This window comes from Myodes glareolus, chromosome 1 (assembly GCF_982192425.1).
Source record: "Myodes glareolus chromosome 1, mMyoGla1.1, whole genome shotgun sequence".
Classification (NCBI taxonomy): domain Eukaryota; kingdom Metazoa; phylum Chordata; class Mammalia; order Rodentia; family Cricetidae; genus Myodes; species Myodes glareolus.
The window spans coordinates 9,419,823-9,437,405 of NC_142026.1; the positions used below are offsets into that span (position 1 = coordinate 9,419,823).

Genomic DNA, 17,583 nt, shown 5'->3' on the forward strand with positions numbered 1-17,583 from the left:
GTACAGCACTGTAAAGTCTAAATATTCCACTGATAGACATAAAAGCTTCTCTTCCCAATAGAAGTCCTTCCTGAATGATGTTTTATGTGCACTTAAGGAAGTTAACTGTACCAGCTTGAATTTACTGGAAGTTTGTACTTTATAAGACTCATTCCTAGTAATGAGACCTGTGTTCTTCTATTATGAAAGGGAAGATAGAATCATGTTAGCCCTGCAAATTTCTCCAAAACAAGAAATACTGGGCAAAAGAAATAGTAAAAATAAATAAAGAAGTTTGAAAAGAAAATGTTTCATTATATTGGACAAATGTGATAGAGAATGCCATTCACCACTGGTTTGAAAGAACTATTTCATATACAAGAGAGTATAGGGAAAACAAAGGACTATGCAAGGTTACAAATAGAACACTTGTGTTCTGAAGAAGTTATAACATTTTCATTCACAGCATAGTGCAGTTTATACAGTTGTAAATCAGATGCATGAAGAAGAGAATCAGATCTGCTTCATGTTCTACCATGTCCTAATTCTTGGTATTAGTGTACTATTATTAGCACATGTCTGAATTGGGAGTAACTTTTTCTACTTCTTCCCTTCTAAAACTTCCTCTATCATATCAAATCAGTTAAGACTAGTCATTCATTGTACAAAATGTCTTTGTTTCAAGTCTTTTTTCCTTCCAATTCAGTCTTTATTACATCTAGTAGATTCTAATAATTACCTGTTTCTCTAGTCTCTCCTTGTTGCAAACTGACCTTTTCAAAGGCACCATAATAATCATGCAAAAATAGTGCTTCTGACATTTTACTTCCCCAAAACAAAGTTCTTCATGGATTCCCCAACTAATTATTCTAATCTGTTAAATCCTTATCATTCTCATTCATACTTGATGAAGACTTATATGGCAGACTTTGATATATATACATACACACACACATTTAGTCTCAATGTTATTTAGTCTCAGCATGACTATAAAGTAACCATACTATTTTTCCTGTTTAATTTCTCAAATGGAGTTGCCTATGTGTTCCAAAGCAGACCTTTGGAAAATTCATTAATGAAAGTGGGTACAAATTCCTCCCCTTCTTACAACTACACCCTTTTAGCTACCACTTCTTACAAAAAAAAAAAAAGTTTCTATTTCTGTGAGGTTAGGGAGATGGCTTAGCAATTAAGAGTACTTTCTTCTCTTCCAGAAAACCGGCTTTGCTTTGCAGCATCCATGTCAGATGACTTATAAGCATCCATAACTCCAGGTCTTAAGTATCTGGCACTCTTTGCTTTCACAGGTACCTGCACCGCTGTATACCCACTTACACCTAGTTAAATAAAATTAAGTCTTAAAATCTTTTTTCAGAGATTTGTAATTCCATCCTCTTTACCCTAGGATGGCCAAGTGAGTTGCTTTGTCCTACAGAGTGGAGTGGAAATGGTATTTGTGGTTGGTATCTTCCTTCTTGTCATCTTGGGCATTGGTCTTCGGTGACATGAAAGGAAGCCATTTTTACTCATGGAATATGAGAAGTCACAAGGTGAATGGAACTGTAGAAGCCAGCTGTCAATTACCTGCCATACTTCCTACAGCATGGCACAACGGTAGCACTGTAAGAAACTGCACAGCTCAAGATGGAGCTCGGTGTCAGAGTGCTTGGCTGAGGCAAGCCTTGCGCTCTCCCTCCAGTGCTGACAATAGGTGCAACTAGGGTTACGGTTCAGTGTGTTTTCTAAATCACATACATGAAATGACCAAAAAGTGCTACTTTCCTCTAAGAAACCACTTTTAATTCTTAGTAAAATTTGATACCATCATCCACATTGACCCACAGTTACATACGGCATATTTTCTCACAGAATTAATGTTATACATGTAGTGAATTGAATTCTCTAACTCAAATTCCTTGGAATATAGAACTGTTGCAATGGGGCATTCCTTTACCAAGAAGGAATCTGAAGAAGATATTCTTTACAGATGTGACACACAGAGATGAGGAGGAGTTGGGTTCTCAGTAGTGGACTACTATTGCTTAAATGATACGTAAGTCACCTCCTTTACTTCATTTAATCAGACAACTCATACCTGGAATTAGCCTGTTTCCTCGATCAATATCTATGCCCTCAAGAGATTATCTGAGACATCTGGACTGAAATTTAATTTATCTGTATGTGTGTCTTATTTCTTCAGAAGGAATTTAATTTATGTAAAATCATATTACTTTGAACTTTTTCTGTTTTTTTTTAACCAAGGAAAGTTACAAAAGGATGGACATACCTATATTTATTTTAGATGTTATTGTTTTTCCTGTTCTTTAACTTAAGCATTATTTTTATTAAAATATAAAGTGCTCTTTAAGCATATAAACAAAGTTTATAAGCCTATTCATTTCACACTTTAAAAAGGAAATGAAAACATTAAAATAAGTAACTTAAAAACACTGTGTACGAATTTGCCATAAAGACTTATTAAAGAATTCTAGTGAATAGATACTGAAAAGAGGAATTGTTCTGCCAATTTTATCTATTTTATAATATTCAACTTAATTTTAAACTTTACTTCATTATGTTAAGTCTACTAGAACTATTTTTGTTTTTATGACTTGGCTTGAGGATTACATGTTGAAACTGATGAATAATGAAAAAGATTTAGTCTTCATATCAGATGGCTCTTTACTATTTAGGCAAGAGTAGCTCCTCAAAGTCCAAGTATAATTCTTCAGAACAACACTATCAGTGGTTAACTAGTTAAAAAAGTCACCTTCTAATGAAATATGTTGCTTACATTTGCATATAAACAAGGGAAGAAAATTCACAATCACAGAGAACATAGACAACAAAGAGGATACTAAGAGAGACATACATGGATCTATTCTACATGGGAAGTAAAGACAAGATCTCCCGAATAAACTAGGAGCGTGGGGATAATGAGGTAAGAGAGTAGGGAGGAAAGGACAGGAGTGTAGAAAAATATATAGCACACTAAAAACAAAAAAATTTGTATTTAAAATATATTAATGCCTTTTAAAAAGAACTACAAGAGAGATGACAGATGACAAATGAGGCTCCTGTAAATAAAGTGATTTCCATAAATTCCTGACTAGGTCACGTTCCTTGCAGCGCAATAATTTATAACTTGTGCTGTGAGTATGTAGGTATTAATGGAGATGGGGTTAATAATCACTGCCTTGACCCCTAATGTGAATTGAGATTATAAACATGACTACATGTTTATACATGTACATGTACTACAACTCTGATCTTTCCCCACCTCCTAGCCACATTCTCAACCAACTGCCTCTGCTTTCTTCAATTACACATGAAATAACCTCAGATATGCCTGCTCCAGTACATTTTTTGATTTGTGTCTACATTTAGATAGAATCTTCAAACAATCCTGTCATCCTAATTTAAATAGAATCAGTACACGTTCACATCAAATAATTCTATTACTTCCATCCTGCTCCCTTTAAGCCTATTTTTTCCTCTTTTCAGTTTTTTATTCTACCTGCTTATACTCCCACATACACACATATGAAATTTTAAAGCTAAATTCATGTAATGAGAGAGAAGATGCAATATTTAACATTCTTTTGGAAGCTCTAGTGAGAATTTTACCTTGAGGTCTAGAACTGTGTTTTTCCCAGTGTTACAGAGAACTCCCTTTGCTGCGAATTAGGTAGGGTGGCTCCCTGTTACTTAAGGCTAAATTGCCAACTGAGCAGGACAGAATGTTTCATGGCAGCTAGCAAAAAAGAATATCAAGAAGGATCAGAACATTATGGACATATAATTTTAATTACTAAGTGTAAGTGGAATATTACCTTAAAGAATGTTATTAACTACATTTATATGTTAAGAATTCTAGTATTTTTCTGGAGAACACTTTTCTATCTTATCCATGCCTGTCAATCCCAGCATACAGGACAACCTTTGGGAGCTGGTTCTGTCTACTGTGGGCTCACTTACACAAGTACACAGTTAGTCATGTAGTTGGTCTAGCCAAAATGTTCAGAGTACCTAATGGTTTCTTGCACTAGGAATGACAGACAGACAGTGTGAAGATTAAGTCCAGAGAACTAAAGTTAAAACTGTGTCCTCATTGTCAGGATCTCAGAAGCCTTTACTAGGGCTTCAGAGAAGTGCCACATCTCATTCATATCCCACAACTTGGGAAGCAGATGGAAGACATGGCAAAATCAAAAACAATGAGCCACTTCTGTGAGTGCAGTTTTTAATCAACAAGTCTGCTATGTGTCTACTTTTATTCCAAAACTAATGTATGCTACGTATTTCCCCAGACTGCAGTTTCCTGTCTAGCCCTGTTTAGTATTTGTAGAACTAACTAATAATTTTATTTACAAAATTATACTTTTTAATATAGAGGAACTGTACCTGAGAAGCCATACTAATAGTCTCAATGCAGGTACCTAGACATGTTACTTGATGGCATCTAAGACCTCAAACTTGAGTCTAACATGATAAATGACATGATACTAGTAAATCTGGGGGAAAGTTTGAGTGGGTTAGAAATGTCAATTATTGGGATCTAGAGAATGGACTGATAGTTTCAAGTGATGACCCCCATGAATCATGCTTTTAGTATTCTTGTCCTTCTATAAACCCTCCAAAATTAAAACCCACATTAACTCCTACTTGTCAATAAATTCAAGATTTACATTTTGGAAAGTCTGGACCCCAAGGTAAGAAGTTTGGTTTATTCTAAAGAAATCATCCTGTGTGAAATCAGAATCTCACTCAACCCTCGGGAGAGAAGCTTCTTGCCGTAGATGGGTATTAACTCAAATATCCACAATTGGAAATGTGCAGAGAATGAGACTTTGGAGCAGTCAGTCCCAAATGGGATGTCGTCATCAAAGGCCTCCCCTCAAGGCTCAGGGAGCTATGCAGAAAAGGAGGGAGAAAGATTTTAAGAGCCAGAAGTGATGGATGACTCCAATAAAACAGTATCATCCAGACGTAGCAGGACTAATGCATGCCTTAATTCACAGAGATCATGCCAGAAGGTGTCCTAGTACTGAGACTGGAAGTGGACACAGGGTCCCATCTCTAACCAAGAAACTATTTGCAATTGGTGGCTGCTGGCAAAGGGAAAAGAAAGAAGTGTCACTTGATATATCAAAACCTCTTCAGAGCAGACCCCATGCCTGGAGTAATTGACCAACACAAAACAAACTCCATGGTTTGTTTGGGTTTTGTGTGAACTTTTTTTGGGGGGGGGTGTCTTATTTTTTGTTTGATTTTCATTATTTTAAAAGAGAGAGAAAAGCACAAAATTGAGTGAGTAGGGAGCTGGGGATGATCTGGGAGAAAAAAAAAACATGATCAAAATATATTGTATGAAAAAGTGTTTAAAGAAAATGAAGTTTTAAAGAAGAAAAAGGTCATGTGGAGGGCCTGGGGAGGTGGACCAGAGGTTATTCCAATGATCTGAGTTCAGTTCCTACTACCTATAACAAGTGACTCACAAGCACCTGTAACTCCATCTCCACGGCAATTTAGCATCCCTTGTCTTCATGGGCATCTGCATACATACACATGAAAGGTTCTAGGAGGCAATGCTCTTTTGCTTTTTCCACCTCCCAAGACATGTATCATCCTTGATTTATGGTAGCATAACTCCAGTCTGCTTTTATTTCCACAATGCCTTCATCTCGTCTTTGTTTTCCAAAATTCTACTTTCTTTGCTCTTATAATAACATGTATCACTGGGTTTAGAACTCAACTTAAGTAAAAAATGATCTTGGTATTAAGTTCCTTAATTAAATTTTCAAAGATTCCATTGCTATCACGTTTTAGCCCAGAGTCACACTGGGCGTCTTTGGGGATATAAATGTCAATATCACAGTTATTTAAATGTTTTATTTCCATGTCTTCTTCCATAGATTTAATTTAAAAAATCACCTATACTTCTCTTAGATAATAGGTAGATAAGTGGATGGATAGATGGGTGGATGGAAGGGTGCAAGGGTGAATGGAAGGGTGGATGGATAAACAGGTAGGTATTCAGGTTGAAATTCTCCTTTTTACATGTTTGATTTGTTGCTTGCCATTAATTTTGGAAATTTCTCTTTCATTATTTCAAATCTTTCTTTTGTCACAGTCTCCTTTTCTTTCCTTTTGGTATTCCAATACATATCTAACCCCACCCGAAATTGCCTCAGAATTCTTACGTGTTCTGTTTCACTTTTTTAAAAATTCCCCTTTCTGTTTGAATTTACATTCCTGAAGTCTGTGCTATCTGTGATGATCTTTCCTTGGCCATGTTCAGACCACAGATAAGTTTACCAATGGCAAACTTAAGTTAGTGTTTTTAATTTGCAGCATAAATTTCTGGTTCCTCTTGATTTTCCATCTATTTACATTGCAAACTATTATGTTTCCTACTTTATGTATTAAAGGCCCTAATAAAACATTTTAATTAAGATTTTCCATATGACAATATAACTCCTTTTGTGTTGAGTTTAGGTCTAAAAATCGGTTTGTCTCTTCAGTATGTGTTTTTCCTAATATGCCCTGATAGTTCTGTTGAATGCTGAGCATGATATAATGTAACAGGAGGTAAGTAAACCTTTTATTACTGTGTTATATAAAATAAAAGTAACTGCTATTGCTAGAGGTGCCAGATATAGTACATATTCATTGTAAAAGTATGAGTTGCATTATGACATTCTTATGTATATGAGATGTTCTTTGACTTTACCTATTCCTTTTGTCCTTTCCTGTTCCCATTTCTCTCTCCTACTGGTCCCCTTTCTGTATAGTCAGACTTTTTGTTTACAAGTTTTTTTCAGTCTAGATTCTATATATAAGAGAAAACACGAGACACTTGTCATTCTGAGACTGTTTATTTTCTTAACACAATATTTAGTTTGATCCATTTTCCTGAAAAAGAATAATTTGCATCATTATCACTAAATAATTCACTGTGTGTCTGTGTGTGTTCTTTGTCCATGAACATGTGAAAAGCCAGGCTGGTTAAAGGACTGAGGTATTATAAAACGTGGTAGGTTAAACAGAGATGCAGTTGGTTATCTTACCAGTGTGCTAACAAAGATTCCTCTAGGTATATGTCTAGGAGTGGTAAAGAGGAATGTGAAATTATTCTTAGTTTTTTTGATGAATCTCCATACTGATTTTCAGGGTGGTAGCATTAAATTACATTATACTAATGATGTATATAGGCTGATTATTCATCTATCTTTGCAAGAATTTCTGTTCCTACATATCTTGATGATTGCCATTCTGACTAAAGTGAGATGGGATCTCAGTGTAGTTCTGATTTGCATTTTCCTCGTGGCTAAGGATGCCGAACATTTTCCTACATATTCACTAGTCATTTGTACTTCTTTTAAGAACAGATTGTTCAATTCATTTGCCTATTTATTTATTGGACGGTAGAGGACTTGATGTTCAGTTTTATGAGCTCTCTCTCTACACACACACACACACACACACATACACATACTGAATTTATTGTTCTTGAGACAGGTTCTAATTATATAGCCCTTTCTGGCCTGAAACTCTTTATGTAGTCCAGACTGCCCATAAAGATCCAACTGTCTCTACCTTCAACAATTCTGGGATTAATGTGTATACTTCTACACCCAGCATGTATTCTAGATATTACTCTTGTCTTGGATGAGTAGTTAATACAAATTTTCTCCCATTCTTTAAGTTGTTGCTTCATTTTTTATTTGTAATGCAGAAACTATGTCACGGGCAGGCTGGGAAGTGTATATTCACCTATGCATGTGCATATGGAAGTGAGATGTCAACATCAAATATCTTCACCTATAGCTCCCCAACATACTTCTGAGACCAGGTCTCTAACTAACCTAGAGCTTCCATTTTATCCAGTCCAGCTGGCTAGCAGACACCTGGGATCCATTTGTCTCCAATGCCCCTCCCCATATATACATACTACTGTTCCCAGATTTTATGTGAATGTTGGGTAGTAACTTGGGTTCTTATGCTTGCAAAGTAAACATTTCATACACTAAGCCATCTCACCAGCCCCTAGAAACACATGCAGTCTCATTTGTCAATTCTTATTTCCTACGTTTTTTACTTGTATTCAGAAAGCCCTTGTACCTACCCATATCTTAATGAATTTTCCCTAAAACAGTTTCAAAGTTTTTTTTTTATCTAGTTTGTATACACTTTGACAGGGTGAGAGTCAGGGATCCAGTTTCATTCTACCACATGGGAATCAGTTTTTACAGTATCATTTGTTGAAGATGTACTTTCTACAAGTTTGTTTATGAACTACTCTTGAAAATCATATGGCTGTAGCTCTGTGGGTTTGTTTTCTGTCTTCTTCCTTCCCAGAGCTTTCCATTCTGGTTTTGTTACAATACTTGATGAGTTCTTGTTAGCATGGTTCTTCTATCATTTGAAATCAGGTATTTGATACCTCTAACATTATTATTTCTGTTAAGAATTCCTTGGGTTATTATTGCTATTGGTGTAGGAAGTCCTTCTGTCTTTGTGTTGCTTTCATTGGTTAATAAAGAAACTGCTTTGGGCCTGTTGATGGGGCAGAACTTAGGTAGGCAGGGAATTCAGAAGTGAATGCTGGGAGAAAGAAGCGTAGAGTCAGGGATACGCCATGGATCCACCAGAGACAGACATTAGAAATTTTACATGGTAAGCCACTGCCACATGGCGATACACATATTAATAGAAATGGGTTAAATTAATATAAGAGTTAGCCAGTAAGAAGTTAGAGCTAATGGGCCAAGCAGTGCTTTAATGAATACAATTTCTGTGTGGTTATTTCGGGGCTAAGCTAACCGGGCAGCTGGGATGAACAAGCAGCCCCTCCTTGCAACATGCTATGGTTATTTGGGATTCATTTAGTTGTAGAAGTTTAGTTGCTTTTTCTTTGAAGAATGTTATTGAAATTTTGGTAAGTACTGTATTAGATTTATAAAGGACTTTGGGTAGTATACATATTTTCACAATATTAACTCTGCTGATCCATTGACATATGATGTCTTTCCATATTCTACTATCTTCTTTGGTTAATTTCATCAGTGTTTCACAGTTTACATGTCTATGGTTAGAATTATTTATTTCTATATTTGAAGCTAATGTGAAAAATTATTTTCCTGATTTCATTCTCAGCATGATTATAACTGTATATTTAAAATTATTTTGGATGTTGATTTTGTACTCCACTATGTGCTGGAAATATTTGTCAGATCAAAAAGTTTTACTGGGGAGCCTTTATCAAGGCCTTTTTTATTTTTATATATCTAGGTTTTTGTCTGCACGCATTTATGTGCACCATGTGCATACCTAGTATTCACGGAAGACAGAAGAGGTCACCAAACCCCCTGGAACTGATATTACAGACAATTGTGAATTGCTATGTGGGTGCTGAAAATTGAACCATGGTCCTCTGGAAGAGCAGAGTGTTCTTAATTGGCTGAGCCATTTCTCCAGCCCCTATCAAGGACTTTTTAGTATCAAGTCATTTTCAAATAAGGCTAACTGAATATTTCATTTTTTAAATAGTTATAATCATTTGATTTCTTTCTCATGTTTTCTAGATAAGAATTTCAGTGTTGAATTAGTAAGAATGGAGAGATTTGTCTTGCTTTTGATTTTAGGGAAAATGCTTTTATTTTTCCCCATTTTGTGTATTATTGGCTATACATTTGTCATACTGTGTGTGTCTGTAATATACCATAAACATGTTGGTTTCATTCCAGAGATTTAGGAATGAATTTAACAAATTAATATAACACATACATATACAACACTCGGGAACATGAATCTCATGATTATCTTACTGTCTCAATAGATACAGAAAAAGCCCTTGAACAAGTTCAATATCAATTTTTTTTAAATGAAATCCCGGAAGAAATCTGGAGTAGAAAGAACATAACCATCCTCTATCTTTATTTAGGTAGATGATAGGGAGATAGAGAGAGAGAGAGAGAGAGAGAGAGAGAGAGAGAGAGAGAGAGAGAGAGATAAGATTGGATAGATAAGATTGGATAGATAAGATTGGATAGATAAGATTGGATAGATTAGATAGGCAGACAGAGAAAAGCCCTAATTTCTTGGCTGATTATCAGCCGATGCTTTTCTGGCTCCTCAAACCTTTGTTGAAAGATGTCTAATGTATTCTGATGGAGATGCCTTTGTAAGCACAATTGACATTTTCCTCTAGTAGCTTTTTGCTGTGTTGTATTTGACATTTTGTTTCCATTTTGACGGTCTTGATATGTTACCCTTCAATGTATTCTCAATGTACTACAAACTCACCCGTGACTGAAATCCTTCTCACTTTCCTAAGTGCCAGAATAACGATGTGGGACACCAGAACCAGCTTTCTCATGTATTTAGTAGTCTTCCTTTGTTCTAATCTTTGCCCTTAACTCTGATGTGACACGGAGAACTTCTGCAACTGCCATATTTTGTAGGAATTATTAGTGCCTCTAGTCCTAGTTTGTCTATATCACCGGCTTGAGAAATTTTTTGTTACTCTATAATTGATTAGGTTTTTCAATACCTTTGTCTTGAAACTCTACTCTTTTATTACATGTACACTTAGGTTTGAGCTCTTCCAAAGTTTTTCAAAATCATAGACATACTGCCTTTTGTTTTTTTTTAACTCATCTCTAAATGTACCCTTGACCTTGACTTTGTTTTTAATCCCTGTGTACTTTCTTCTGCTTGATTTAGTCTACTGGTTTATTGTAATTTATTATTACTATTATTTGCTACTTAACTTGTTTCCTTGATGAATTTTCAACCCATGTTGCAGACTTTCTATTTCTAGGTCCTGAATTGATGTCTTCTTTAAAGTCACTGATCAAATTTAAAAGTGAGCTTTTGAATTTTTGGTCTTAGGTTTCAAGTATTTCATCATCTTTGGTTTTACCTGTTTTTTAGATAAGGAGTCATATTGTCTAAATTTTTCATACTTCTCCTGCTATTATACTATGACTTAGACATCTATTGGGATGTATATATATTTTTATTACACTTATATATTCACACGTTTAAGAGGATATAGTTTTCTCTTGAGCTTACTACTCTTTAAAGGAGATGAAGCAGAGAGATTCATAACAAAACAATTGTTTGTCCAGAAAAGTTATTAAATTATTAAAATGCATATGAGTACCTACATCCTTAGGTTATAAAATGTCTCTGATCCTAACTATTTACAAACAAAGGAGTTAAACATTATTAATGCTAAAGTCACTAATAGTAAATAAAAAGAGTGGAGGACTTGGAAAGGGGTAAAAGAGAAAGTAAGGAAGGAGCAGGAGTAAAAGCATATGTAGGAAAATACAGCAGAGGTAGGACAAGACTGAAACTACAGAGACAAGCAAGTCGATCATAAAAGCAGAAAAAGGAACAAAACCAAGACAAAAAAAGCTAATAAGGGAATAAATAGAAAAACAATACAAAAGCCAGTATTTCCTCCGTGCTGGGATACTTTGCATTGTCTTTTACCTCCTGAGTCACTTGGGAACCCCTTTAGGCTCCTCCTCAGATCTTTAGCTAAACTCTGTTCTCACACTGGAGCTCTTTTAGGTTGGTAATCAAGTGTGTGAAAAAGAAAGTGTTTTTTAAATCTTATTATTAAATCTTAGTCTTTTAGTATATCCAAGCCCTTAAACTATGAATTTAACAACTATCTCTAATTTACACGCAAACACATCACTTAACTGAGAGATAACCAGTAATAAAAATGGAAAAGATGTTTTTCCTTCGGATGGTAAATCTTTCTCCTAAAGCTCTTTATTACAGACAATGCCTAACCTCATTCACACTGGTTCTCTTCCTCCTTACACGCTAGAGCCATCAGCAGTCCTCTCTTAGCTTTAGTTTTCTCATTGTTCTAAGAAAAAATGTCCCTCTGACAATATTCTACTCTATATTACACATTAATCCTTTGTCATATATCTTAATATTTCAATCAAGAACAATTCTTCATGCCATGACACTGAGACCTTGTAGTGGCATTTCCCTTGTATTTTAATAAATAAAGCTTGCCTGGGGATCAAGAGAGTAAAACAGCCACAGTGATCAGACTTACAGTCAAGCAGTGATAACACACACCTTTAATCGCAGTAGCCACACTAGTTGCCATAGATACCGGGCAGTGCATGCTTTAAATCCCAGTGGTGCACGCGTTTAATCCCAGAACTAGAGAGGATTATAAAATGGGAGGAAACAACTATCAAACACAGTCTCATTCTGAGATTCCTGGAGGCAGGATCACCATTTTCAGACTGAGGTCAAGGTAAGAGCCAGTGACTGGCTGTTTTGTTTTTCTGATCTTCAGGTTGAACCCCAATTTCTCTGAGTCTTTATTAATCATACTTCATTTTAAGTATTCCAAGCTAGTTGTTTCTTAGTTGCACATTTCTAAACTTGGCTTTGTCTCATCATTATGCATACTGAAGTTAGAATGATACATCTTTACATAATACTGTATCTTTCTAGTAGGCAACTCTGGCTTTGACAACTTGGGTGACATATTTTCTGATTGTCAATAATACAATTATTATGAACCCTTGGCAACAGGCAGGAAGGGTGGTTGTACTTTTAAGTCTATGCAGATATCCTGTCTACAATCTCCTCCTCGGGCCTCACCTCAGGCTGTTATTAATCTCGAACTATTCATTTTCTCATCCATTCTATTTATTAGCACCCTGTCCTGTCTACCTGCATTCCTACTTAGCAGCCACTCCATCATTTCTGTGTCATCACTGGGAACTCATGGGTGCATGTGGTTTTTGTTTTCTATTGGGCTGTTTTGAGACACTGTGCCTGTAGGTCACATTGGCTAGGACCACATCACGTAGCCTAGGATGACCTTGCATCTGCCGAGATTCCCTGGGGCATTGTGAATGCTTACCACTCTTACCAATTTAGCCACATCCCTATTCCTCTCGTGTTTTTAGTAATCCATCACTGTCCTTATTGGGATGGAGATACAGCTCAGTTGGTAAAGTACTGGCCTAGCATTCACAAAGTTTGGGTTCAATTCCCAGCATACTCATAATCCAGGCACCCCAGAGGTAGAAACAGGAGAATCAGTTCAAGCTCATACTTGGCTACACAGTAAATCAAGCCCAGACCCTGCCTGGGAGGGAGGGAACAAATTAAAAGTTTTCATGCTCGAATATTCCCACATTTGGCCAGAAGAAGCCTAGAAAAAGCTAGTTCCTACATTCTTTAGCAAGATTCCATCATCTTTGGTTTTTGCCACTAGTCTTATACCTTGTGTTTACCTGAGTCAACATTTCTAACACAAATATGAGGCACATTTCATTATTACCTTACCTGAATGTTTTAAAGATCACCTTGACATTTTGTTTTCTTTAAAAATTAGTTTAATTTACTTACAAAACAGCAACATACATTTATTTTTTTAAGCCAGGGACTTGGTCATAGCTCAGTGGAGAATGCAGGTTTAGCTTTTGGGGGACCAAAATTTTAAATTTTTTAAATTTTCAGCAGCAAAGAAAACAACAATCATTATTTTTTTAAAAAAACTGAGAATAAGAGAAATTTTAGAATACACAGAGTTTACTGCTATGTTCAAAAATATTAAATCCCAATTTTTATTGTATCTATTATTATCTAATTTATAAACTATATTTTAAGATTTCTGTATGTAATTATTCTATCTATATATATATATAACTCATACCCAGTTGTACTCAAAATATACTGGTAGTGGAATCTTTCTTCATGTTTTCCCAAATGCAGCCTTACCTGAGGAGTCCAGTAAAAAGTGGGGCTCAATCTGTAGAGTTTTCTTTTATGGAAACTCTGAAGGGGTCTTGTTCGGGCAGCTGTACTCATGATAGCCAAGGATGGAGATTTCAGTCTTGTCCTGTCTTTTCGCCTTTTCTTACTGTGCTTCTGATTAAGTAACCAGCTACTGGAGGAAGAGAGCTCATCTAAATTCTCTGAAGCACTGAAATGTATGAAATAATTGGAGATGGGGGGTAAAATGAAATGAACAGAAGACAAAGAAAACTAAATATAAATTTTCTTGGTTTATTATGATAGAAGAGTATTAACTTTTAGTCAATTTGTGATAACAATAGGTAAAATAATTGATATTAATGGAGAATTACATAGTAAAAATATAGAAATAATTTCTATTTTCTGCTGCAAAAGGTACACTTTCAAAGTTAAAATGTTTTTAATATAAGATGAATGTTTCTTGTAAATCAATAATTTACAGATGACATAGTTTAAACTATTTATGCCAGTTTCTTTTCATGTTTAGATGAAGTACATCAGAGCTATGGCTTAAAAAGTTCCAAGGTCTTCTAACTGCATTTTAAATTCCTCTTAAATAAGCAAGCTTACTGCATTTCAAATTTTAGTGAATTCTGAAACAGCTACAATCCTATTATAGCTTAGAAACTTTTAAAACTTATGATGTAACTTACAACTATAAAATAAATAAGCTATATATGGAAAATTTAATTTTATAATTACTCTTTATAGCAATTTTTAATATTATAGTTAAGGTTTTGTGAACTCATGTTCCCAGAAAAAAAAGACATCTATCTTAAAGATTTTACAAGCTGCAGGTTAAAACATCATGATTATGTTGGAATATTACACATCAAGAGAAAAATTAGGTGGTATCTTTTGTTCGTTAATAGCCATTTGTTATCCATTTCTGAATCTGATCTAGTTTTATTTTGACTAGCAATAAAAAAGAACCTTTGGAATATATTAATAAATAAGTTATTACCTGCTGTGGGATAATGCTCTTGTACACTGTAATGACTTGTCACTCATATTGGTCTAATAAAATGCTGATTGGCCAGTAGCCAGGCAGGAAGTAAGGCAGAGCAACCAGACTAAAAGAATTCTGGGAAGAGGAAAGGCCAGATGCTTCCACCAGCTTCCATCAATGCAAAAAACTAATAACGTCAGAGTCAGCACCTGAAAATGCTAACGCTTTGATGTGACTGGCCTACTTGAATCTCCAACCCTATATTTGTTAGGTGTCTTGATGTCTGTGTTTCTTTTGTTCATAAAAATGTTCATGAAATTGTTTTCACAGTGAAAACTATTATTCAGGTCAACCTGAATCTGTTCCTAAGTGCAATCACTCAGAATAAACTGTCTTGGGAATTTTGGAGAGCTGTTTTATGTTGACACACTTAACTTGCATTATTATATTACATATTAATATACTAATATACTGTAATATTATACTAATATGTAATATGCTAATATATTGATACATTATATATGTACTAATAGAAAGTAAGCTTTTCAACTTTATGCAGACCAATACTAGTTGACTTAGTAGTCTAACATTACATTACATCGAGATAGGCTAGATACATAGGAATAAAGCGACAAAGAGCATACTTGGTAAAGGGTAGTACATTATGAGACTCCTCAACATCTGCTAGGACAGCTGCTGACTACACTTTGATTCATTATAAATACATCTCCAGATCACTAGCCTTGCAAATTTGCTTGCTTCTGTCATGTATCTGACAGCATGCTACATCTGGAAAACCCCACATAAGGGCAGAAAGGCTGGGTTAGCCCTATTCCAGGACACACCCACACTCCTTCCTGTAATCCCTCGCCTTTCTTCTACATTAACTCAAGAATAATCCTTCATCATTTTAAGTTTGGGCAACAAAGGAGCTACTGGAGATTTGTGTAGTTTCTTCCTGAGAAGCCAACTATACCATGTACTCTACCTTATAAGAAACTTGCTCCAAATGCCTTACTTATTATTTCTTTAATGGTGACAAGAACCTGGAAACACTGAGTAGAGGTCTCCATTTGTTCCTTTACCTTTGGCATATCACCAACCAAATAATGCTATCCGACTTAAGAACAATTGGTTTTTGCAGTTCTTCTGTGTCTAGGATAATAGCTCAGTCTGCAGCAACCACATGGTGGCTCATAACCATCATAATGAGATCTGGTACCCTCTTCTGGCCTGCAGGCATACATGCAGACAGAACATGGTACATATTGGGGGGGGGCGGAGAAGGAAAGAAGGAAGGAAGGAAGGAAGGAAGGAAGGAAGGAAGGAAGGAAGGAAGGAAGGAAGGAAGAAAGAAAGAAGAAAAGAAAGAAGGAAGGAAAGAAATTTCAGTCTGTAAAATACCTCCCATGGAAGTACAAGAACCTGAGTTTGGATGCCTAGTAAAAGCCAAGTGCAAGAATACCTCTGCTTTTTTTTTTTTCATAACCCCAATACTGGGGTAAAAGATAGTCTTAAGTGAAACTGAAAATTCTGCTGGATGAATTCCCTCCAGGTTCAGTGAGATCTTGTCTCTGAAAATATGGTGGCAAATGCTTGAGGGAGACATCCAGCTTTGACCTCTGACCTCCACATGCATGCACATACAACCACATACCATATCCCTATACACATTCATACCCACACATGCTACACACAAAAGATAATATTTTTAACAGTACTATTGTGTTTAAATCATATTACATGTACTATAAAAATATTCTTTTAGAGTGATAAACCAAAAAATTCAAGAATGTTCACACAGCAACGGGAAATCAGAAAGATCAAAGAAGTCTGGGCAGTTGATTGACTAAAAACAAAAAGAAGAATTGAACAGGGAAGATGGTAACTATAATACATTCAATAACTATGTCAGTGATATTTATAGCAGTTAGTAATAACACAAACTGTCACCTAAAGTCTTTTGCCAGGCTTGGGGACACCAGTGTGTAATACTAGCTACTCAGGTAACCTCAGCAATGAATCAGACTGTAAGTTCAAGTCCTGCCTGGGATACAGAATAAAGCAAAGGCCAGCTTACACAATTTAGTAAGACCTACCTCAAAATGTAAAAAGTACAAAGTGCTGGGATCGTGCACCATTCCCAGATAAAAGGGATTTTTTTCAAGTACAAAGGCAAATATTAGCATATTTAACTAGTTAATAATTGAGATATATAGCTTGTCAAACAATACAGTTCAAGGAGTTTTTAAATGTGCATATACATATATGTTCAAGACAGGGTTTCTCTATGTTACAGCCTTGGCTGTCCTGAAACTTGCTCTGTACACCAGGCTGGACTTGAACTCACAGAGATCCCCCTGCCCGTCTCCCAAGTGCTGGAATTACAGGCGTGCACCACCACCACTGGGCCAGAATTTACTTTTAAAATCTTTCTGGAGTGAACAATCATGCTAGAGATAGAAATTGCTTAACTGAATTAGCAAAATATTGAGATAATTAAGTCTAGAAATAGGTGGTTTTTAATATATTTTCTATGTTTAATGTTTTCCATGAACTGATGGTTATAGTGTTGTTTTTATTCTTACCTCTGGCTATAAACTTCAAATGGGGCATTTTATTATTATTTCTTTTTGTTTTTTTTGAGAATATTATTATTTCTTTTTGTAGTTGTTTTTGAGAAAAGTTCTTACTATGTAGGCCAAATTTAGCCACAAACTCACTATAGCCCAAGCTGGCCTGGCCTGGAACTCATGATCCATCTATGCCAGCCTCAAAGGATTAGGATGACAGACATGCGCCACAATACCTGCCTAAAAAGGATTTGAAAGCATGAAGAC

At 35.6% G+C, this 17,583-nt stretch overlaps 1 protein-coding gene across 5 annotated transcripts in view; it reads right to left on the bottom strand.

The window, feature by feature from the left end:
* Positions 1-17,583, bottom strand: part of Kansl1l (KAT8 regulatory NSL complex subunit 1 like) — an 84,090-nt gene that overhangs the window by 22,206 nt on the left and 44,301 nt on the right. For 4 of the 5 annotated variants that reach the window (XM_085698806.2, XM_085698783.2, XM_048458900.3 and 1 more), the window contains one exon: positions 13,759-13,963. In XM_085698806.2, coding sequence (XP_085554932.1) covers positions 13,759-13,963 — 205 coding nt within the window. The remainder of the gene's footprint in view (positions 1-13,758; positions 13,964-17,583) is intronic. The other variant, XM_085698808.2, reaches the window with a different exon arrangement.